We start from the raw sequence: 24,427 nt of genomic DNA, 5'->3' as shown, positions 1-24,427 counted from the left end.
GTACCAAACACAGAGACTTGTTTTTTCTCTTTGGTCTCTTTGTTGTTTGTTTCTTTAATTTTGGCCACTGGCTGAGTGAATAGGAATTATGGGAAAGAGACAGGGGAGTGGCGTGCCCTGGGGCCCCAGAGCTCCTTGACTCCCAGGGGCACGGAAGGCACAGGTTTACAAATGCCTGAAAACCTTCAGTCACAAAAGTTAAGTGGGAGAGAAGTTCGAGAAAATTATGCTGGATGGAGCCTCCACCCATCCGGGCTCCCTGGGAAGCCTGAGCTGCTGTCTGCAGCTGGGTTCGGGCCTCCAGCCCGGCGTCCACCAGCTCCCTGGGCTCACAGGGCTGCTCGAGGATGACGCCTTCAAGCTTTGGGTCTTGAGGGGTAGGCATCAAGGCCCTGGGTGGGCATGGGGACCAGACCAAAGATACAGCTTGATTTAAACCTTTCAAATATTTAGGCATACGGTATATACCTTTTAAATATTTAGATGTATCTTTTAAATATTTCATTATACCTTTTAAATATTTAGCCAGCTGGTCTCCTTTTGTAGTCTTGCCTCAGGCTCTGCTCTGCAACATCAAGGGCGGCCCAGGAGCCATTGTGACTATTATGACTATTATTATTATTCCTATCTTATATACCAGGCAGAGAAAGTTTAAGTATCTCGCTAGAGAAAGTTTAAGAATCTCGCTCCAGGACACGTGGCCAGTAAATGTTTGAGGATGGACGAGAACCCACACCTTCTGCCTCCACAGCCCAGGCCTGGGACCTCCACCAGGATAGGCAGGAGGTAATATCTAAATGAGTAAGTCGGAAGGTAACAGTGTGAGTTTATTACTTAGAAACCAGAGAGTCAATAGCGGAAGATCAAAGAGGTGAAATTAACTGCCCACAGGGATGAGGACTAGAAAACACTGTTAGATTCTTTCAAATCTATGTACATGTATTACTTTGACAAAAAATTAAAACTGCTAGAAATCGTTAAGTAACGATCTTAACGTCACACCTCTCCCCTCAACAGAAACAACTTTAAAAAAAAAAAAAAAAAAATCACACTGCTCCTCAAAGCTGCTTTCTCTAAAAAAGCATAAAACCTACTCATGGCTTTTCCTAATGCAAATGCAAATCTGTCACAATTAGAAAGCAGTTCACTAATTATAACCCTTAGGGCATTACTGCATTAAGTGTGGTCTCAAAATTGTTTACAGTGAAATATGGCATACTCCCTTACTTGTTGGAAAAATGTTACATAACCGAAAACCCAAAACAGTCATTTTTTATTGCAAAATTAGGCTTCATGAATATTCAGGAAGAATTTTTAAGTGTATTTTTTTTAGGTCTCTCTCCCCTCAACCTCAATGCATGGAGAAGACCCTTACTCAGTGACAGTTAAAAATAAAGAAAGGAAAAAGAGGTGTGGAGGAGGGCTCAGCATCCAACTACTTTTAGATTGTGTATGTTCTAGAAAACTGCACAGCTCATAAAATTACTTGCTTAATTCGGAATCAGCTGAACTGTTCTGCCAGACCTACCAAATCTAAGAGCACACATAATGAAATGTGAATAACAATCCCCGCTTAGAGACCGGGGCCAATATCAAAGAGAAAATTCCAACCTGGAGAATTTTTTTGTTTTCTGTGCAAGCCCTGGGGAGGGAGAAAGAGAGAGAAAAAAGAAAACGGCTTACAACCTAAGACTTGACCCCAGAACAAAACCATGGCCCTTTGAAGAATGCAGTCATGTAGCCTTTTATGTCTCTAGCTAACCAGGCAGCCCATTTTAAAAATGTGAGGTCGCACAGGGCTCAGGTCTTGTCTCCCAGCTTGCTCTCTTGCTGGCTTACCTCCATTCGCTCTATTCCTGAGCCTCATCTGACTTAGTCCTGTTCAAAGCCTCCTGAAGACACCTCTAACTGAGCAAGCCCGACCTGCTTCATTCTGTCCAATGGATTGGCCTTTCTAACGTTTATCTCCACCATGCGTCATTGCTTTATTTATATGATACCTCTGAACAAAGGAAGGATCTCAAGTGGTTTATAGTAAGAGATAGAAAAGGACCCAAAACTGCGGAGGGAGAGGACCATAAAGGCATCCCCTGTGACGCATGTGTCTGAAGGTGTTCTGGGCGTGAGCTGCAGCCCTCCTTCCTCAGCTTCCATCCCACACCGGGGACGGCTCCGCTGGATCCCGGCAGACATGCCGGATAAAAACTGCTGTGTTTCCACTTAGAGGAGGTGCCTGGAACAGGCAGATTCATAGAGACGCAAAGCAGAAGAGAGGTTACCGGCGCGGGGGAAGGCGGAAAGGAAAGTTATCACTGAACTGGTTCAGAGTTTTTGTTGAGGGTGATGAAAACGTTTTGCAGACAGTGATGTATTTAATGCCATTGGGCTGTATACTTATGGATGGTTAAAACAGTAACTATTATGCTATGCATATTTTACCACAATTTAAAAAAAATTTGCGCTGAACAGAGAGGAACAGGGAGGACAAGTAACGACGGATTTTAAAACGAAGATTTTAGAGGGGCGCCTGGGTGGTTCAGACGATTAAGCGTCCGACTCTTGATCTCAGCTTAGGTCCTGATCTCAGGGTCATGAGTTCAAGCCCCACATTGGGCTCCACACAGGACATGGAGACAAAACAAAGGAAGAAAGACAGAAAGCCAGACAGAAAGAAAAAAAGAAAGAGAACGAAGATTTCGGAAATGTATTCCAACGTCCAGTACCCTTTTGTGACCATCTTTAAGGAAATGGGCTGATAAATATCGGCAGAGTGCTAGTAACCTTTAGCAAACAGCAGTCTGAGGGGTACAGAGCCCTGATCTTTAGCATTTATCCATTTCAGTGTTTACATACCCCCACCACAATACAATTCAGGTTACTAATACGACAAACATCACCAGTTTGGCTGAGAAGAGGTGCATGCAGTGGGCGAGTGAGCCAGTGAAGGGCAGCTCCAACCCACCAAGACATCTCCACGTCACTGTTTCCCAAAGTATATTCTGTGTATAGACATTAGGAGGGAAGGAAGATTCTGGAGTACAATGGTTAAACATTTAAACTGGTTTCCTTACCACAAGACTTCTCTAAATCTTTATCCCCAGCATCTTTTGAGATTTTTTTTTCTTTTAAGATTTATTTATTTGAGAGAGCAAGAGAGAGCACGAGCGGGGGAGGAGCAGAAGGAGAGGGAGAAACAGACTCCCCACTTGGCAGGGAGCCTGATACAGGACTCAATCCCAGGACCCCCGGATCATGACCAGAACCAAAGGCAGCCGCTTAACCAACTGAGCCACACAGGTGCCCCATCTTTTGAGATCTTTAATACATTAATATATATTTTGAATCACAAAGAGGGGTTGGAGTATGAAATGTTTACCAAACCTATTTGTCCTCCAGACCCTTTTTCTTCTAAGTGCAACTCAGAGGTGCCCCATGTCTTTTAGGAAGTATTGCCGTAAAGACACGGGTCCATCCATTTGCAGCCTGCAGGCAGACACCAGCACACAAAGCACAGATGGCCAAGTATCCAGAAGATGCCCACCCCTCTGTAGAGCACCACTAACACCGGGTGTGACGGGCGCACCCTGGTAGACAATCCAAGTGGGACAAGCCAATTCGGGTCAAAGTTTCAGGACAATTTACACAGAAGAGCCCAGACAGAACCTCTGCTCACTGGTCCCCAAGCCACAGGGTTTGAGGGAAGAAGGGGAAAGTTTGAGTAGTTTCTCTCCATGACCCACAACACATCTCTTATGATTCCAGTAACACCCAACGCCTTAAGGTACATTAACTTCTAAAATATTCCAGGTAGGGCACAGTATGAATCTAGATAAAGCTGCCAAAATATCTAGAGAAAACTGATAAACGAGCCCAGTTCACAGAATGCCAAGGAGTGCCTGAATGCAGGGGAAGACCAAGTCTAAGGGAAATGAAGCGGGTAAAAGGAGGATCAGAACTGCAGAAAAGGCAAATGATTAATTAATTCCTTAGGGAAGGATAAGGAGGTCAATAATCTTAAAGCCTCGCAAATTAACAGCCAGAATGAGCCACGGTTTACTGGATTTGATTAGTAAGAATATTATTTTCACTTATTATTTCAACCCCTCCTAAACAGAGGGAAGGCCTTCCGTGATGAAAATCACGTATTTATGCTTCTTTGCAAAAGTGCTGAGAATGACAAGGCCAGTGATGGACAGTAAGAACAAGACAACTGCAATCTGCCACCAAGGGGCCAGCAAGACACAGAGGGGCCATGGTGCTCTTCCTTCTCTGGAGTCTAGAATCAGAGGAGATGGCTTTCCTACCTTGCTACCAAAGACAGTCAACACAGGACAACGAAAAACCTACAACAAACCCAGTGAACATGGTGGGGGATTTTCTGAAGATTCAGGATATTCTCAAACCATCCAGCTGACCGACGGAGAAGTAAAAATGAGTCCGCCATGATTCCACGCAATCACCACTCTCTCTGGCTTACACACACAAGAAATGTAAGCCAAACCCTTTAGAGAGAAAGAAAATATTAAGGCCAACCATTTCACGGGTAAGCCAGGTCTTCAGACAATTCTAATAGATCAAGTCATAAGCACTTGGGTCCAAAAATGTATACAGCTTCCCAAGTAGCTCATTTCTAAGAGTTAAGGGTTAATGTACTCCATGATAGTAAGAGATTCACTGAGGTCTGAAGTAACTCACAGAAACTTCCAATTATTCTTTTATTTTTCCCTTTGAAGAACAAATCAGGAAATGCTGATGTGATCACCTGTATTAACCAACCTGCTCCCTTTATTGACAAGCATTCCTTAAGACTTTCTGTCTACTGGGGGACCTGGGCGGCTCCGTCAGTTGAGCGTCTGACTTTGGTTTCGGCTCAAGTCATGATTTCAAGGTCGTGAGATCAAGCCCACACTGGACTCCACACTAGGCGTGGAGCCTGCTTGAGAGACTCTCTCTCCCTCTCCCTCTGCCCCACCCTTCTCTCTCCCTCTGTCTACTGAATGCTACAGAAACAACAGGTCAAGAACCCCACCAATTCATCCACCAGCTGCAGAACCCTGAGTTCTCTCACGGGAGTTCTGTTACAGTAATGGTATCTCACCCCCGCCAGTTCTCTCACTTCCGGCTCCCGGGACCTTCTAGCCAATAAAACCTCTTAGATTCAAAAATCTCTACGTAAACATTGCCACTCCATTAGAAGCACTCTTAACCTGAATGCTCAGGTAGCGTCTTTGAAAAAAAAAAAAATTTATTTAGCCAACAGGCTGCCATTTAGTCAAAATGCCTTTCTTTCATCCCTGGATTTTGAAACCACTTTTATTATAAGCATAGTAATATGCTCTCCACCAATCCTCTAAAACCCAAAGATATAAGCAAAAGTCTCCAGGAGGCCCACTAGTCTGAGGTAAGCTCTGATAACATTTGGGATACAGACTTCTAAATGCATTCAGAAGCATAAATATAAACACACACATATATTTTTAACATAATAGGTCTTATCACATCCAACAATATCTCTCCATGTCTATGCATGTTTCCATCATGTCAGACATATGTTCATGTGAATTCAGTGCATATATTTGCTCAAGAATACCCTTTTAAATTTAGATTTTGATATTTTCCAAAGAGATTTTTGCCAAGGCAAGGAACCACGAGAGACCTTTCTTGGAGAATTCTTGCAAAAATAAGAACACTTCAAAAAATAACCTTTAAGATATACAGTGTTGAGTTTCACCCATTTGCTTTAAAATTCTGAGGATTTATTTTTAACTCATGTGGTAAAATGGAAAGAGGGAAACAGACATTAAAATCATTTACTCGTGCTCTTAAATCATAACCCTTATGTTTAGCTTCTGTCATTCCATCCATCGAGAGACCACATATTCTTGATTTCACAGTAAACTAGGCTTCTCTGTGGATAAGCATTTATCCATAAACGTTTAATATATTTATCTGTATTTATCCATGTCTGATATCTCAGTATGCTTTCACTTCCACTCTTGAAGGGATCTTAGCCTGAAGGAATCTTAGCCGGAAGGAAGTCTCATCTAAACAATAAGCCACTTCCCCCAGGCTCAAGGAAAGGATGAATCCAGAAGTTCACCAAGCTTCCGGAGAAAGGGCAAACTGGTTGAGGCTGGCACGTAACAGCATATCATGCTAGGATGAGAAAGAAAATCATACGGGTCAACAATAAAAAAAAAAAAAAAAAAAAGCTGGTCAGAAAGACATACTGAGGTCACTAGTCAACTTTCTAAGGTACCTTGAGTCAAACTGAGTATAAATCAAATTCTTATTTTAAGAGATTTCGTACATATGCAAAAACACAGACGAAAACCCAACTGTAAGAAAGTTTTTTTTTAAGATTTTATTTATTTATTTGAAAGATGGGGGGGCGGGGAGAAGCAGGCTCCCTGCTGAGCAGGGAGCCCCGATGCTCGGCTTGATCCCAGGACCCTGAGACCATGACCTGAGCCAAAGGCAGACGCTTAGCCAACTGAACCACCCAGGTGCCCCATAAGAAAACTTTTTAACCCCATTTATAAAGCACAATCCACTTATCTGGCCATTTTTAAATGTGCATATGTACAAGGGTCCCAGGTCCCTCTAAAAATGAAGGAAGGAGCCATTTGCCTATGTGGTCCAAGGGAAAAGGAAGAGGAAGAGGGTGGAAAGGAGTCAGGGAAAGGGAAGGGAAGGGGAAGGGAGGGGAGAAGGGAGGGGGAGGGAGGGATGAACAGAGGAGGAGGGCATGGGAGGGGGAGGGGGAAATGGTAGGACGGAGACCGAGGGAACAGAGTGTGCATACAGACATTCACATAGCAGCCGGTGACATCGCAGGTAGCACTTGCTATGCAATTCATATTATGCTTTTTGTTACATTTTACATTTCTCAAAAAAGAGAGGAAGGGAGAGAGAAAAGAACTCTTTTACCAGGGCAATTGAGACTGATGGGGATTTTAGCAAGCAGACACCAGGTACCATTAAAAGTAAAAAAAAAAAAAAGAAAGAAAGAAAGAAATACCTAGAAGTCACTAAAGAGGTAATAACCACCCTTCCAGGGAAGAAATGGGGCCCTGGGCACAGTAACTACCCTCTGGGTAGAAGGAAAGCAAATGTTTGGATAAGCCCAGGTTTTAACAGTTAAGTACTGACAAGGGTAATTAATTTTATTTAGGAGTTTATATTTCTTAAGCACCTGCTCTCCTTCTGGAAAAATATCCTTTTAATAGAAAGTTCAAGTTAATGTGAATGCTGTTCTTAATAACTATTTTATAGAAAATGTAAAATATATATGAAGAAGCAAGTAAAAGCAATATGAAGAAAGAGACATAACATGGATATTCGTTACATGGCTCAAGAAAGACAACCTTGGATTTCAGGTAAAGCCTGAACAAGCACCCCTTTATTTGTGCTAGCTACCTGGAAACAGGGAACCTCGGGGCTTATTTACCTCTACCTAGTTAACTTCAGAGCTTTTAACTCTTGTGTGTTATCTAAGTGCTTGGGAAGAAGGAAAATCAAGAAAAGAGAAAATATGGTCCACAATATGCTGAAGGGGGGTGCATGGGAGGAAAAGACTGAATCATATGCATTCTCACCTTAAAAAAAAAAAAGACTCGAAATGAAAATTTCATATTTACAAAATTAGAAAACAAATGATATCAAGCCATGAGAGGGCACATTAGAAATGGCCCTTTCGTGTGGAGTTAATGGATTTAATATTTAATTTTCCTTCGTAGTTTGCTAAAATCACTTACAAATTCCAAAATGCCCAGTTTCCCACATTTTCCTCTATCAAAAACTATCCAAGGGGCGCCTCGGTGGCTCAATCAGTAAGCGTCTGACTCGGTTCGGCTCAGGTCATGATCTCAGGGTCGTGAGACTGAGCCCCACGTGGGGCTCTAGAGCTGAGTCTCCTTGGGATCCTTTCCCTCTGCACCGCCCCCAACTCGCACACACATGCTCTCTCTCAAATAAATTCTTTTTTATTTAAGTATGAAAAAAAAAACCCTAAGAATTCCATCCTGAGTCTGCCTGTATAAAATTAAATATCCCGTAAAGATTGTTTTATTATTCAAGCGATTAAAGTCCTTTAAAATACACTGGGTTTCTTAATTCAGACCAGAACATAATCCCAGAAACCCTTAAGGAAGACACAGAAAGTTCTGCTCCTTCAATGTTCTGATTTCCCAGTGTATAGGACAGAAAGACAACTACAATAGAAGAGCAGTTAAAATAATTTTTGAAAGCAAAGCACTAACCTAACAAAAACATCTACGAAGGGCTTTCATTTCAAAGCCCCTGCTCAAAGGAAAATCAATGTGCATGTGATTTCTACTCCTCTGGGTTCCTGGGGCTCCAGGGTGAAGCAAAAGCTGGCTACCTCAGTCACTTCCTCAGGAAATGGGACTGACCACAGCTCGCCCCCAGCTCAGCGTGGTCGCCGACATTCAAGAGAGGGTCTAGGATTTAGAAGAAGACATGTTCACCCCAACTAGCAATACTGGCAGGTCCCGCAGGACACAGATGCTCCTGCACACTCAAGCCTGGGGTTTCTGCTTTGCTTTGTGGCTTTTGTGGGGCCCAGGTGGACGGTGACGGGTCCCTTGTAGCTGCAGCTGCTCAGACCCTTTTTGTATCTCCCTCTTCCCCCACCAGACCACCTCAGCGACCCAAGAGGCACAGGACACAGGGTGCATCGAAACCCGCGTCTAACATACCCAAATTAAGCCCCTCCAGGCAATCCACATGACCACTGTTTTCTTCTTCTTGCTCAAGAGCCAAAAATAGAATTGTGCTGACTTGCCCAGAGTGCTAAGGTTCTCGAGCAGTGGAATATCTACTTACTGAATATACAAAGCTTCCAAAAATACCTGTCTCAGGTTTTTCTTTAGAAAGCAGAATGTCAATTTAAAGGGCAGGGCTGCCCTCAGGTTAGCATTTAAAAGCGACGGCTCCGCTTGAAAAGCTCCAAGCAGAAGTTAAGAGTTTACTCAATACCAAACCACTGCAGGCGACCAGAACCCGGGCTAGCCAAACCTGGCTATCAGAACTCAATTATCTGGCAGCACACGTCCTCCCTAGGGCTGTCCTTCATTTCACCTCCAGGAATTCCTCTGGAAACCAGGTAATCCACCTGGCCTGACGTCTCTGCAGATATCTGGTATATAACAATAAAAAGGTGCTCAGGGCAAAGGCTTGCCCAAACAGACACCCACTGAGCTTGCGAATAATGAAAAAGAACCTTCAGCTAAAGAGATTACCTCAGGATTCTCACTCTCCAGCAGCACACCCACAACCAATAAATCCTTAAAGTCCCAGAAAGGGAAAGAAAAAAAAAAAGGCTTTTTTCCTTAGTTCCCCCGCCAAAAGAAAAAAAGGCAAGGATCCTATTTCCTGTATCTGGACGACATGTCATAGACCTTAGGGCACAGGGGCAATGTTTTAACCAAAAAAATTAAACCTTCCAAAGTGAGAGGCATCGGTATAAAAAAACTTTGGTGCAGCAGAATCCTGGAAAAAATGTAAATGTCCATCAGTAGGGAAATGATTAAATCAAATGTGGTAATCCTCTTAAAAAAACTGCGCTAAAATACACATAATGTGAAATTCACCACCTTAATCATTTTTTAAAGATATTTCTTTGAGAGAGTGAGCAAGAGAGAACACAAACTGGGGAAGGGGCAGGGGGGAAAGGGAGAAGCAGGCTTCCCACTGACCAGGGAGCCCAATGTGGGCCTCGATTACCAGGACCCTGGAATCATGACCTGAGCCGAAGGCAGACGCTTAACCTATGGAGCCATGCAGGCGCCCCGTCTTAACCATTTCTAAGTATACAGTTCAATAGTGTTAAATACATTCACATTATTTATGATACATCCTTTTTTACGGAGTATTAAGCAGTCATTAAAGTAAGGTAGATGAGGGACATCCGGGAGGAGCAGTTGGTGAAGCCTCTGACTTTTGGTTTCAGCTCAGGTCATGATCTCAAGGGTCCGGGGACAGAGCCCCGCCTCCCCGCGTTGGGCTCCTTGCTCAGTGCAGAGTCTGCTTAAAGATTCTCTCCCTCTGCCTCTCCCCCCACTTTCATGTGTTCACTCTTTCTATAGTAAATAAATAAGTCTTTTTTTAAAAAGGTAGATAAGGGCGCCTGGGCAGCTCAGTCAGTTGAGCGTCTGCCTTTGGCTCGGGTTATGATCCCGGGGTCCTGGGATCTAGCCCCACATCTGGGTCCCTGCTCCACGGGGAGCCTGATTCTCCCTCTCCCCACTGTTCGTGCTCTCTCTCGCTCTCTCCCTCTCTCTCCCTCTTTCTAATAAATAAAATCTTTAAAAAAAAAGGTAGATGTGGAACATCTGGAACATCGTGGAACAATCAAGGTATAATACCATTTAGTGAAAAAAAATCAAGTCATAAAACAGTATCTAAATTACATTAAAAAGAAAAAACAAGCATATTGCATTTTACATGCTTCTACACAGATATGTAAAATGAAGAGCTATGTAAAATTCATAGAAAGGGTTAGGATGCACACCAAACATTCTGTCACTTGAATCCAGAAAAGAGGAGGGGATGATGGGAAGGCAGGGGGAAAACAGTTTTCAAAGTTCACCCGCCAGGTGTAGGTGTGCATTTTCAAAATCTCATACCTACAGGGAAGTAGATGAAAGTTTGTATTTCCTATGAACTTAGGGATAGTCAAAGTCATCAATCTTGGTAAATTCTGTCAAAGGCGCTTTTGCTCTAGCCCTATTTCCCACTGGATTTACGTTCTTTTAACTAAAAGACCCTGGTGCTGGCATTTGCTAATTCATCAATGAGTTTATAGAAATACTGAAAGGATCTGGGCTAAACCTGTCACCACCAATAAACTTCAGGAAAGTTCATTACAGCCTCTGCTTGAAGTGGGTTATTCAAAAGATTTTGCGAGAAAGCAAAAAAAAAAAAAATTAAATTTTTTCACTACTAGTTAGTTGTAAAGTGCCTTTTTTTTTTTTTTAATATGAAACATGTTTGGTGAATTCCAGTATATCAAACTTAAGAAATCACTTGCCCTTGGGGCGCCTGGGTGGCTCAGTCGTTAAGCGGCTGCCTTCGGCTCAGGTCATGACCCCAGGGTCCTGGGATAGAGCCCTGCATCGGGCTCCCCGCTCCACGGGAAGCCTGCTTCTCTCTCTCCCACTCCCCCTGCTTGTGTTCCCTCTCTCGCTGTGTCTCTCTCTATCAAATAAATAAATAAATCTTTAAAAAAAAAAAAGGAAAGAAATCACTTGCCCATTTAAGTGCTAAAACAAAGGATTCCTCGTTCAAGAGTAAAACACATAAAAGCTTTAGCATTCCTTTGGCATTTTATAAATACCATTTTTTAGTAGCATCTCTACAATTCTGGCTTGAAGCAAAGGATAGATTTTCTAAATTAGAAGTGATATTTTGAGTATTTAATAGAGAACTTCAAAGTAATTTTCCTTTGTCACCTGTATAAGCCTTCTCAGTTTTCACACATAAACCCTAAATCCTGCGTGGAAGCCTTTGTCCCTGAAATGCTACAGTTAACCAGCAGATCCGTTTTCTGCAGTTTTCTTACTCATTTTACCAGCATTTATTTTCATCTAAATACTAAATTTAAAATATTTGCAAATATTTTTGAGACTTCTAGCATCAGACAACACAGAAGAGAAAACTAGCAGCTCAAGGTATCTTGCATTTCTTGGGGATTTGTACAGTTTCAAGATGCTTGCTTGCTTCCCTTGGAGGTCTTTGCTGGGAATTCTTACTACCCAAAGTTTTGAAGTACTGCTCTTGCTATAAGGCTTTAAGTCCATGGTTCTCAAGTGGGGCGATTTTGCCCCTTCTCCTCCACCACCACCAACACTGATATCTAGCAAGGTCCAGAGACATCTTTGGTTGTCACAAGTTGGCGGCGGGGGGGGGGGGGGGGGGGTGAGGTAAGGGGTGGGTATCAGTGTCAGGGATGCTGCCAAACATCCTACAATGCACAGGACAGCCCCCACAAACACAGCACTCTGCAGCCCCAAATGTCAACAGCGCTAAGGTTGAAAATCTTGCTCCAGGTAAGCAAGAGATTTTCCCCTCATCACCCTGTCCCCCTCTCACCAAGACCTAATCCTCTTCAAATCACCATAAACCTACCTTCCCCCCACGCCCCACGTCATCCAGGTGGAGATGGTGGAGGTCACTGCTCCGGCTACCCCGGCCCTCTTCTCTCCACCTGCTGAGGAAGGGTGTGCGCGAAGGGTTTCCTGCATCCTGATCACAACTGCTCTCACATTCATTCCAAAGTGAAGCCATCACCTGAGCATCAAACGAGTCTCACCAGACACCAGTTTCATTTAAAACGTGTTTGGAATTATGAAAGGCACTACTTTCAACTATCACATACAACTAAGAGCCTCCCCCCGAAGTTATCACTCGCAGCAGGCTACTGGCTGTTGGCCTTATATATAAACTCACTCACAAATTCTCTTCCTGGGGTAGACAGAGAGCAGAAAAACACACAATGAATCACATCATTTCACCAATCAGTATATTATACTAAAGGAAGAGATCGGAGGAAGCTCTGGCCCTACTCCTCTCAAGGCCCTCCCATGTTTCACTAAGTTCACATCAGTGACAGCCAACAGCTTGAAGGATGTTCACCCAGGAATGTACCACCAAAAAGAAGGGATTCCACAGCCCGGGAATGTGGGAAATGCCTGGGGTCAAATGCATGCGTGCATGCACACAGACTCATGCACACAACACTTTTCCTTCCTGAACTGCTGCTGTGAACTCTCCGTGAGAATCTTCATTCTGGGGACCCAGGCTGGGAACCCCCAAGAGTACTGGGAGGCCAGAAGCTTTTGGGTGAGACATCTTTGGGACATGCTTGAAACAAAGTGTAAGCAGCTGTTCTTCTGGAGATGTTATTACCAAATAGGAATGCATTCTGAAATGGAGTGTGAGGGAGATGCTTCTGGCCCATTTTCCCAGACAACATTTAACTCCGTGTTTCTCCTGGTAGCTCCACTCCACGGGCACCTCCACATCAACCCCGAGGACAACTCAAGAAAGAGCAAGCGAACAAATCTCCAAATACAAAGGGAAGAATAATAAAAAGGTAATCCTACAGAGGCTCTGCCTTAACTTTAACACTGCAGAAGTGAGGATAAAAACATTGTTTGGCTGGTTCTACAATTACTGCCAAAGGATGCTACTTGTGTTGTAAAATGCAGAGGCACACAAGTAGGTACACATATATGTGGTCAAGGAAGAAAAATCAGGAAAGGGAGCAAGGTATCTCTCAATGTTTACCTACTTCAGTAGCCAGAGCCACATCAGCATCATGGAGCAAGCCCAAAATACCTTGCAGATCTTGACAATAGGAGAAATACTGGTTGACCCAGAAGCAGCAGCTTTGAACCTCAAAGATATTTGAGCCTGCCATCAACTGGCTGTAGAAATGACACCTATAAACCACGGTATGCTGTCGTGGTTAAAAGCATGGGCTTTGGAGTAAGACAAATTTGGAGCACGTCCTGGCTCTTCCCCTTATAAGTTACAAGACTCTGGGCAAGTTACTTAACCTCTTCAAGCTTCTGTTTTCTCATGTGTAAAATGGAAAAAAATAAGATCCACTTCACAGAGTGATTGTGAAGGTTAAATAAAACAATCCAGGGGCGCCTGGGTGGCTCAGGTGACTGAATGTCCGACTCTTGGTTTAGGCTCAGGTCATGACCTCAGCCGTGTCGGGCTCTGTGCGTAGCACAGAGTCTGCTTGTCCCCCTCCCTCTACTCCTCCCCCTGCTCTCTAATAAATAAATAAAATCTTAAAAAAATAATAATCCAGATAGGTACTTACTCCTACCCGGAATACCCGGAATATAGTTAAGTACTACTTACTGTGAGTTACCGTAACATCAAAACAAGGTCAGCGACCAGGATTCTAGCATAGAGAAAGCCCTAGAAGAAATGAAGCCACAGCTCTGGTGCTCTCAGTCAGGGGATAACAAGATCGATGCCATTAGAATTCCCAACCACTACCTGGGATATAATGAGCACCCTTAAGTGCCTCTTGCAGATAGGCAGCCCCGCAAGGTCTTCTAAGAAGCACAACAAATGCAGAACAAATGTTTCCTATCCTCAATGACCTGAAATAAGAGCACTGTGTAACCAAAGAGGTTAGAGCTACACGTGAAATTCCAGCGGAGGTTGACAATATCCTAACACTCCAGACGAGGAGAACAGAAAAGTTTTACAATTCTATGAGTCATCTAAAATCAAAAGCATTAAAGCCTAATTATTACCACTCAAGTACTGAACTATGTGTTTCAACTTTCCCAAAATTAACATTGGCCAGATAAACCAGACTTGCCTTTTGCCAAACAGGTATGTACCTATGAGGGGCCCCAAACACGAGTGCGTGCACGCGCACGCACGCATGCACACACACACACCCCCCTACCTGGCAGAGGCCTCAAATACACATCTATGTACACATGAGACTCTAAACATTAGGCTTGAATAATTCCTCCAACCATTTGGCCAAATTTCCTACCTCCAGTGTCTCATTCCAATGCATAACTCAGACAATTGGCCTTTGCTATGCATTTATGGAGCAAATGCTGAAAGCTGAACATATTGTTCTTGTGATTTTGAGTAAACAGAAAATCAACAAAAGAGTCCAGCCCTACACTCAAAAGAGCTCCTACACCTTAGCTACTATACTGAAGAATGGTAAAGGGTGTAGAAATTGGGATCAGAAAGATCCAGGCACGAATGCCAATTCCCAACAACTTAGCCTTGGCATATCTGTTAACCACTCAGAGCCTAAAACAGGGTAAGACTGCCCCCTTGTCGGGTCGTAGATGTTTCGCAGGGGGTGTTTCACTAGCCCAATGCAAACTACCACCCGTGTAGGGTTAGCAGTAACCCTGCCCTCCAAACCACAGCCGAGTAGAACAAGACCAATTAGCCCACGGTCTGGAGAACCAGAAGTGGGACTGAGCAATACAGGTGATGTTACTAGTACTGTAGACAAGGATGTGGGAACACAGGGGCTGTGGGACAGCCATGTCTGCCAAGTGCACCAGAAAGAGAACGCAGTTCTACCAAATGAGAGGCACAGACAGCAGAGGCCATGTGATCCTGAAAAGAATGCAGAGCAAGCTCAGTACGAGAGGACACGGGAGTTCCCTCTGGCAGCAGTCATGGCCTCATCATCAGCTCCTTTTCTTCTGGTGTGAGTTTGAAAAGCTATGTCTTGATCACATGTCCTGTGAAGGTGGGCAAACTCCAATCAATCTAGTGTTTTAATGCCTTCCCATGTGAATTTTGCATAGAAGGAGCCACTGCTTCTCCCAGTCCATTCTCTTAACTCCTCCAGCTGAGCAATGCGTGTCCTCACCCGCCATATCACATGGAGGCTGCCATGTAGAGCTGGTTCTGATTCAGTTATCCAGCGATCACCGGCAATAGTAGCTCATCCTGCCCTCACCCGTCCACCTGTTCACATACCCCACAGTCATTCTGGGGGCCCTTCCTCTGAGCACACACAGTCCCCATCGCCCAACCACTGCTGTCCTGTGCTTTCACAGACCCACTTGTTCCTGCCTGTCCACTAGACTCGTGACCATCTATTTTCACTCTGCCTTCTGACAACCGCTGAGCGCCTATCTCGTCTCTGACTCCTAACTTCTCCTGACACTTGGCTTGCTCCAGAAAGGCTGGGGACTTACTACCCCACTGCATTCTGAATTCACCTGCAACTCAGATAACTTCCATAGTTCCAACCCCTTTCTCCAGGGCCGGCCCCATGGCCTTGCCCATCCTGAACACCCAGCCTTGTTTCTATTCCCCCAACCCCACCCCACTGCCCTTCCAGCAGTCTGTGACTCCTCAGCAGCTACACTCACGGGCCAGGCAGGCACCCCCATCATACCAGGCACAGGATTCTGCACCAAGCAGGGAACTGACAGATCTAGCCAACAATTAAAAATCCTATTCAGTGTGCCAGATTCATATATCATACAACTCTTGAGTCCAAATTTCCAGCAAGATCTGAAATTCAACTAGGATTTCTGTGAAATGGAGATTTCTTATAGAGAGATGGGGACGGTAAGCTATCTCATGTAACAGAGATCATTTTATCATTAGCTTACTTAATCAATGCACATCCCCAAATTTAAAAAATACACTGGGGGGCGCCTGGAGGGCTCAGTAAGAAGAGCATGTAACTCTTGATCTTGGGGTTGTTAGTTCAAGCCCCACATTGGGTGTAGAGATTACTTATATATATATTTTTTAATTTAAAAAATTATGGGGCACCTGGGTGGTTCAGTCATTTGAGTGTCAGACTCCTGATTTCCACTCAGGTAATGACCTCAGGATCCTGGCTCAGCAGGGAGTCTACCTGAGGATTCTCTCCCCTTCCCTGCTCGCATAGCATGCACTTTCTCTCTCTCTCAAATAATCATTTTTAAAAAAATTAAAAGTTTTTGGGGTGCCTGGGCGGCTCAGTCGTTAAGCGTCTGCCTTCGGCTCGCGTCATGGTCCTGGGGTCCTGGGATTGAGCCCCACATCGGGCTCCCTGCTCAGCAGGAGGCCTGCTTCTCTCTCCCACTCCCTCCCCTGCTTGTGTTCCCTCTCTCGCTGTGTCTCTCTCTGTCAAATAAATAAAATCTTTTTTAAAAAAATTAAAAATTTTTAAATGTTTTTAGAACTTTTTAAAATTAAAAAAATAAAAAATACACTAAAGTTTTGCATAGGCTCTTAAGAGTTCAAACACAATACCCCAAGCTCCATCCCGAAACTCAATTTCTTATTTGGCCAAAGACCAAGACCTTCCCCCAAGGCCTCCTGATCCAAGGACTCCGGGGTGGTTGCCTTCACTGTGTGCTGGAGAAGGAGGTGGTGTTGATGAGCCATCCTTCCACACTTTTGTGTGAGACGGCTCACTGGAACTCCTATTCTAAGGAAAAGTCTTAATCAGAGAAAGACATGTATCATATGATCTCACTGATACGAGGAATTCTTAATCTCAGGAAACTGAGGGTTGCTGGAGTGGTGGGGGGTGGGAAGGAGGGGGTGGCTGGGTGATGGACACTGGGGAGGGTATGTGCTATGGTGAGCGCTGTGAATTGTATAAGACTGTTGAATCGCAGACCTGTACCTCTGAAACAAATAATACATTATATGTTAAGAAAAAGAAGATAGTAGGAAGGGAAAAATGAAGGGGGGGAAATCGGAGGGGGAGACGAACCATGAAAGGCTATGGACTCTAAGAAACAAACTGAGGGTTCTAGAGGGGAGAGGGGTGGGGGGATGGGTCAGCCTGGTGATGGGTATTAAGAGGGCCCGTTCTGCATGGAGCACTGGGTGTTATACGCAAACAATGAACCATGGAACACTACATCCAAAACTTATGATGTAATGTATGGTGATTAACATACCATAATAAAATTAAAAAAAAAATAACAATGAAGCAAAAAAAATAAAATAAATAAAAAGAATGTTCCAAACCATAAAAAAAAAAGTCACAAGTCACCTCGATTCCCTGTCAGGCACGGAGGCAGAAATAGTGGCAGGCCAACTGCTCTTAGTCTTCATCTCTCATCAGATACTGACTCTCTGAACCAAACATGGCATAGTCACCCCCAAGTGTCAATTTAAGGCCAGTCTTCATCACAAGGACTTAAAATAGATACCCCTGCCACATTATCTCAATATTACAATTATCTTCTGTTTTATCAGACTACAGGTGTCAAAGGGATTAAGATGCTAAAGGAGGAGTAATGCAGTTATGCAGCAACAGGAACACACGGATCTGGTCAGATCGTGTGTACACAGAAATCAACAGTCATGCCAGTGTGGGCACCCGTGACTGAAACCGGTTCTGACCCCATTTGTGCTCACTGGCATCCCATCCAAAGCCACAGGGTGAGCCCCTGCAGAGTGAGGCAAGTTTTGGAGAATCAGATCACTCTGGAAGCAGAGGAAGCAGGTCCAAAACCAAGGGAAACGATGGAGACCCTTGCTACCCAACGTGTGGTCCAGCAGCAGATCACCAACCGGCGAGCTTGTCAGACGTGCAGAACACCTTGGGCCCACTCAGCCCTACTGCATCACTATCTGCATTATCTAACACATTCCCCAGGTGATCTGCATGCAAACTAAAGCGTGAGAAATGCTACGCAGACAACAAGGGCACCCAGGACCAGGCATGGGACTCTGAGGAAGAGGTACAAGACACGAGCACCAAGCAGGAGCTGTTATTTGGAAAAGGCAGTATGACCTCAAAGCCAGCTCATCCCTGGCCCAAATCCAAGGTCTGTCACTCACAAGCGTACCACCTTGGGCCAGTCACTTCACCTCTCTCGAGTCTCACCAGGGATGGTAATTATATTTCACAGGGGATGTTAAGTGTGAGCATCCAGCACATGGTAAACTTGTGATAAACACTGGCTCCCTGTCTGTTCGGAAGCAGACACCAGCCTGGCACGACTGTCTAGACCCAGTAGTGCAGAGAGATGAACTAGGAATATGTGGGAGAGAAAAGAGGTCCAAACCAGAGGAGTGTGAGTTTCTCTAACCAGGAGACGTCACACCGTCTGTACACGATCTTTACCCACCGAAAGGGGAACTCAACATCAATGACCATGAATACTTCGGGGCACCAGAGACATTTCACTGCTAAATTTCATTAGATGTCCATCCAACATTCCAGAACAGCCCTGTCCAATAGAAAAAGAATGAAAGCCATATATATAGTTTTAAATTTTCTAGCAGTCACATTTATAAAAGAAACCAAAGGGGGCTGCAGGGGGGTGGGGTAAATACATTTTAAGTTAATAATTCTAATTTAGTAATAAATTGTATTCCACCAAAATAGTCTTGCTTCAACATGTAATCAATATGAAAAAGTATTAATGAAATATTTTACATCCTTTTTTTTTTCTTTTGTATAAATCTTCAAAACCTGGTGTGTATTCTATGCTTACAGCTCATCCCAGTTAGGACTAGCCACATTGCAAGCACTCCACAGCAGTATGTGGACTAGCGCCCCACTACATGACAAGAGAAGTTTTAGACATTAAAATATCACCCATAGATTCCTTCTCCACTCCATCTTCTATCACCACCACATCCCAGTGTGCAAGATAATGACTATCTGGTCACTGCCAAGCAATTGTGGGAAGCAGAGTGCCATGGGAAAAGGATGGAGCAGAAGCTGTGGCTAACCTACCATATTTTCACAATCAGGTTTTGTTTCTTTTAAACTCTGGTTAACATAAATTACATCAACTACACTATAAACCATCACTGATTGGGCTGGATTTTTCTGGAAGCAAAGACAGTCGAAGTACGAGATAATAAAGACAAAATTCTTCCAGCTACAAGTGAATGTCCAGCCAAGTGGGAACTAGGACCCTACCTCCTGCTTACATTCCCCCACTTTAAACCAGGTAGAGGGCAGCTATCACTGAAGACATTACAGACCAGGCAGGAGACACTCAACTGCGGATTTTCATGGGCCAAAACAAACCAAAACAAAACTACTTAAAAATGAGCTAAGAGGCAGGACAGGAGAACAACACCCTCTACGATGAGAGAAGAATGTTCAGCGCAAAGGCCCTTTCCCTAACCAGGGAGCTGAGGACCACAGAACAGCTAGATTTGAGGGAGGACTTACCCCGTAGCAGGCACTCTGCTAAGCACTTTATATGCACTTAATCTTCGCAACAACCCTCAAGGAAAGCATGGGCCTAGAATTTAAGGAACTTGCTCAAGGTCCCAGGTTGGCAGAATGCAGCTCTAGGTCACCAAGGGCTAGGCAAACAGGTGTATGTCATCACTGAGAGCCAGGCAAAGGCACTGAAAATCCCTGTGGACTGAGCCCCCAGACTTAACTAGAACACTAGGCATGATCACGTCTCAAACTAGAGACCTCAACTACCTCTCCCACTCTTGCTCTGTTAATCAGCAAAACAGTTAAAGAGCAGCTTACCAATGAGCACCTGTGTGGTTCACAGGACATAAGGACTGTATGTATGAGCTGCTGCATACCACCCCCAGCACATAACACTGGACGGCACAGAGACAGTCCGTAATGACGCAAGCTGCTTTAGACTGGGAGTCCAGCGTGCTGGGTTCTAGGTCCACCTGCCCACCCCTCCCTCTCCCCAGTCTGGGCTCACTGTAGAAAAGGAGACATGTAAATCTTTGAAGTATTTCCAGCTAAGGGATCTTTAAAAACAAAACAAAACAACACAGGGCTTTGAGGTTTCTAACTCGGTAAGTATTTCAGCCACCTATTACAATTCAGATCCCTAGAAAGAATTTGTTCCTCACAGAAGAAAATGATCAAAATCAATACCTATAATAAGACCAGTGAGTCAGCCTTTGCAAAGCCAGAGTTTGTGTCCCAAACAGAAAAAAAAGGCTGACTTGAGAAAACATTCAAGAACTACACCTTGATTTTATCTTTAGGCCTCTCTAAATCCTGCAAGATGCCTGGAATCTCTAATTACGTCAAGTTGTACTAATATCTAACCGAAAACAATACAGAATCTGCATTTTCCGTCCCTAATAACCACTGACTACAGGCCACTTAGGAGGGAATACTTGGGGTAGCTAAAAAGGCCACTTTGAGTTTGTCTAAAAATGACTTATTTTAGTCTCCAGATTTAGATCAAGTAGAATTTGCTCTCCCCCTCTCATTCTAAAAGAGGAAAAATTCAGAACTTCCTGTCTGCAGAAGATGATTCAAAGAATTCTTTAAACTGTATTTATTATTGAGACAAAAGATTCTTCTCAGCACTACTTCCAATTTATTTTGAGTTCATCCTTCTCAAAGAATAAACAAAAACAAAAACATCCCAGTTCCATCTTCCTTCCTTTTTATATCCTCACCCTAGAGTGCCCAGTAAAAATGTACTCTTTTCAACCCGCTTTCTCCCACCGCCTCTGACGTACCGACTCTCTTCTCTCCATGCTGAGTAAAGTCAGGAAAACGGGGCTAGTTACAAGGGAACCTCAACTGTGTCCCAAACTTCTCCATTACGTATTCTCATCTCAGCCGTCAAATGCCACCTCTAAATTGAACCTTATTAGTGCCCTTACCGTCTAGCACCTACCTCCTAGCCTCCACACCCCTGAACACCTTCCAAGGTTTCCTCATGCCCACCAATTCTGCTCCCTGAAGCAGAACAGCCTAGTGGTGAGGAATAGGCTTCAAATTCTGCCTCTAATATCGTTTATAAGCTGGTGGGCCTTGGCCAGGGTCTTCATTTCCCACCTGTACCATGGGAATAAAAGTACCCAGCTCCTCTCACTGTTTCAGCATTACATGAAATAACAAGAGGAAAGGCCTACCATGAGCTGCCGTGTATGCAGATGTCAGCTACTAAGATCACTTTCTGCCTCTCTGGAAATGTCTTGCCCTCCCATTTTCCAAAGCATGCAGCAAGTTCTTCAGCCCCTCCTTCTTTAAGGCTTTAACTATATAAACCATTATCTTATGGAACCCCAAACTCAACCTTTTTCACATCTTTCTTCTATCATCTCTGTTGTATGCCCATTCCTCCCAGTTTAGACCTCCAGCCCAAACAGATCCAGGCAACAAAGGACACCTCCAAGGACAACTCAACCCAAACGTGAACTCACTGTATGGAGCCCCTTCACGTCCACCCTCCCAATCTATTCTGCCTTCTGAATGCAGTATTTCACAGAAAAAACAACCAGCGGCAAGTAACCTCAAGGAGCAAACTTGGCACCGTCCTCAGCTCCTCCCTCCCTACCACCCCCCCTTCTCATCGGGTACACACACCTGCCCCACCTACCACTCCATCCCACTGCAACGCCTGGGCTCAGGCCCTCTTCTCTCCTGGATTTGCTACGGTGGTCCCCTCATGTGACCTCCCTGCCTCCAGCCCGGAGAGTCTCCATTCCCCCTCAGACACTGCCCCAAGACCTCTGTCATTTCAAGTAAGGCTTTCTGCTTCTACCGCCTACACAAGGAAGTCCCCACTTGAGTGCACTGTACAGAATGATCTTCAGAAGTCTAGCCCTTGACTGCCTCCTGATGTCATCTCCTACTCTCCCACACCCGCCCAGTTCTCCCGGCCCCGCTCTCCAGGCCCCACTCTCCCGGCCCCGCTCACAACACCAGGCTTGCTCAGTGCCTTTCCATAAACTGCCCCCATCGGACTAGCGCTCTTCCCCTACTCTCGGCTAGCTGTTCCTACTCTTAGTGTCTTGCACGGTTCAGCACAAAAGCCACCTCCTCAAGGGCTCCTCCCTCTGGACATGGGCATTAGGGAGCCCATTCACATTCCTATCATAGCATCTGTAGGCTAACTTCCCACTAGAGTGTTCTCTCTGGATTCCTTGTCTCTTGGTACTCCCAGTGCCTAGCACAATGTCTGGTGCTTAGGAAACATTCAGTACCTGCAAAATGGATGAAATAATCCCCAAATTAAGATCACTTCCCACTTCTCGGGCTCTCCTCTGTACCGCACCATAACCTTGGTCTGTTTGTTCTTCCCATTCCTAAACGCTATTTTATCCTCTAAAAAAATTTTTTTAAAAGTTAAAATAAAAAAAAAAATTTGAAATAAAAAAAAGCTCCCCAAATCTCCCTACTTCATTGCCTAGATTCTGCTTAAATATTTTCATTTCCTTAAAAGGCATCAAACCTGAACAGTAACTTCAGATACTAAAACAACACCCATATTTTGGCAGTCAAAAAATCAGACGAATTATAATTAATAGTACGTTGTTTACGCAACTCAGATTTCAACAAAGGTCTTCGGTACCCCCTTCCAAAATTGTGATTCTGTTATCATTTGGCGTGGTATTGAACCTGAAGACAAATGTAAAAATTAAACTGCCAAATGTTTCTGAAGAGATGAAAAATAATTGCTGTAGGAAATAAAGGATATTTTACCACTGGCAGTCTTCTGTTCCCACTTTTGGCTAATTCCGATTAGTTCTGGGTTATAAAGCATGTCATCCCGTTAGTGAGTGGTCCATTATCATAATCATCTCTCGGGTGTCTTCAGATAATGCTCCCTGCAATCTCTTACTTGGGAAGTCTTAACTGCAGCTGACAAGGCCAGATTGCGCTCATGGCTGCGAAGAAGAGCTGAAGGTGCTTTCATTCGGACTTCTAATTCTTACGTACTGACCGTATGACCCTGCCATGCCACTTCTCCCAAAGTACTGAGGGCAGAGACATAAAAACTTACATTCAGACAAAAGCCGGTAAGCAAACGTGTATAGCAGCTTTCCTCGCAAGCACCCACAGGGAGAAGCAACCCAAACGTCCTGGGGAAATGGATAAACAAACTGTGGTATGTCCATATAGGGGTCTACAGCTTGGCAACAGAGAAACGGACAGTACAGATACACGCGACAACATGGATGGATCTCAAATGCACTTTGCTAAGTGAAAAGAAGCCATTTGTATGGCATTCTGGAGAAGACCAAATATAGGGACAGAACACATCGTGGTTGCCAAGGGTTGCGGTGGGAAGAATCTGCCTACCGATGTACAGCAGGAGGAAAGTTCCGGGGGTGATGGAAACATTCCCTGTGGATAGTGGTGGTGGATACACAGCGCTATACGCTTGTCAAAACCCATAAAACTACACACCAGAGTAAATTTTACTGGATGTAAAAGTGAAAAAAGTTAATTATTTAACCATGACTCGGTTAAAGATCATCCCTCGAATATAATTAACACACAGGTGTAGATTTCCTCAATGTTTACTGCAGATGTGGTTGCTGTACTGATTAGGAAGAGATGTTAGGGGGATGAGGAGGGAGCAACCCCAAATCTTTTCCAGACACTTCCGGTTTCCCTTGCACTGGCAACTGTCCTGGGGTCCCACATCAGGACAACCTCTGCTCCAGCTGTGAACAGCTAGATGGGGAGTTCTAGCAAGGAGATGAGGGAGGTTATTCAAACCCAACAGAAGACAGACCCAAGAAAGCATTTCAAGGGAAGAAAAAAGGGAGGACGGGAGACACAAATTTGAAAATTCTAACTCATCCTAGTCAAAAGTTATGTAGAAAAATTCCATCTACATGTTGGCTGCCTCCCTCCTAAACCCCCCTTCTTTAAAAAGGAATCAAGGTGGATGGGGGCAGGGAATCTCTTTGTGAGAAAAGGGTAGGGGGAGAGAGAAGTAAGCCTCCTCTCCTGAACCAGGATGCTAAAGAGTCCTAAAAGCCCTGGGTCTCGTGTTTCTTAACGTGGTGAAAATAATTCCAAGTAAGCAAATGATGAAAACAAAGGTTCAACACCCTGTGACACTTTCCAGTGTACCCTCATCAGCCAAACCCCCACATTCCTCCTCCAGAGGGGATGGCCAGCTTGTCATCCTCGGAGCCTGCCGCAGGCAATCCCTGGCAGGCTCCAGGTGTGGCC

General features: G+C 44.4%; 1 protein-coding gene across 11 annotated transcripts in view; it reads right to left on the bottom strand.

Annotated features, from left to right (window-relative positions):
- ZNF532 (zinc finger protein 532) overlaps positions 1–24,427 on the bottom strand; it is a 104,738-nt gene that overhangs the window by 76,055 nt on the left and 4,256 nt on the right. For 4 of the 11 annotated variants that reach the window (XM_027575544.2, XM_027575547.2, XM_027575546.2 and 1 more), the window contains one exon: positions 18,627–18,728. The exons of the other annotated variants lie outside the window; for them this stretch is intronic. In XM_027575544.2, the coding sequence (XP_027431345.1) occupies positions 18,627–18,645 (19 nt within the window). In that variant the 5' untranslated portion in view covers positions 18,646–18,728. The remainder of the gene's footprint in view (positions 1–18,626; positions 18,729–24,427) is intronic. 11 annotated transcript variants of the gene reach the window in all.

The sequence above is a fragment of the Zalophus californianus genome, chromosome 14, assembly GCF_009762305.2.
Source record: "Zalophus californianus isolate mZalCal1 chromosome 14, mZalCal1.pri.v2, whole genome shotgun sequence".
NCBI classification, from domain to species: domain Eukaryota; kingdom Metazoa; phylum Chordata; class Mammalia; order Carnivora; family Otariidae; genus Zalophus; species Zalophus californianus.
Note: the sequence above shows the minus strand (reverse complement) of the source record. Positions and strands in the feature narration are given on the sequence as shown.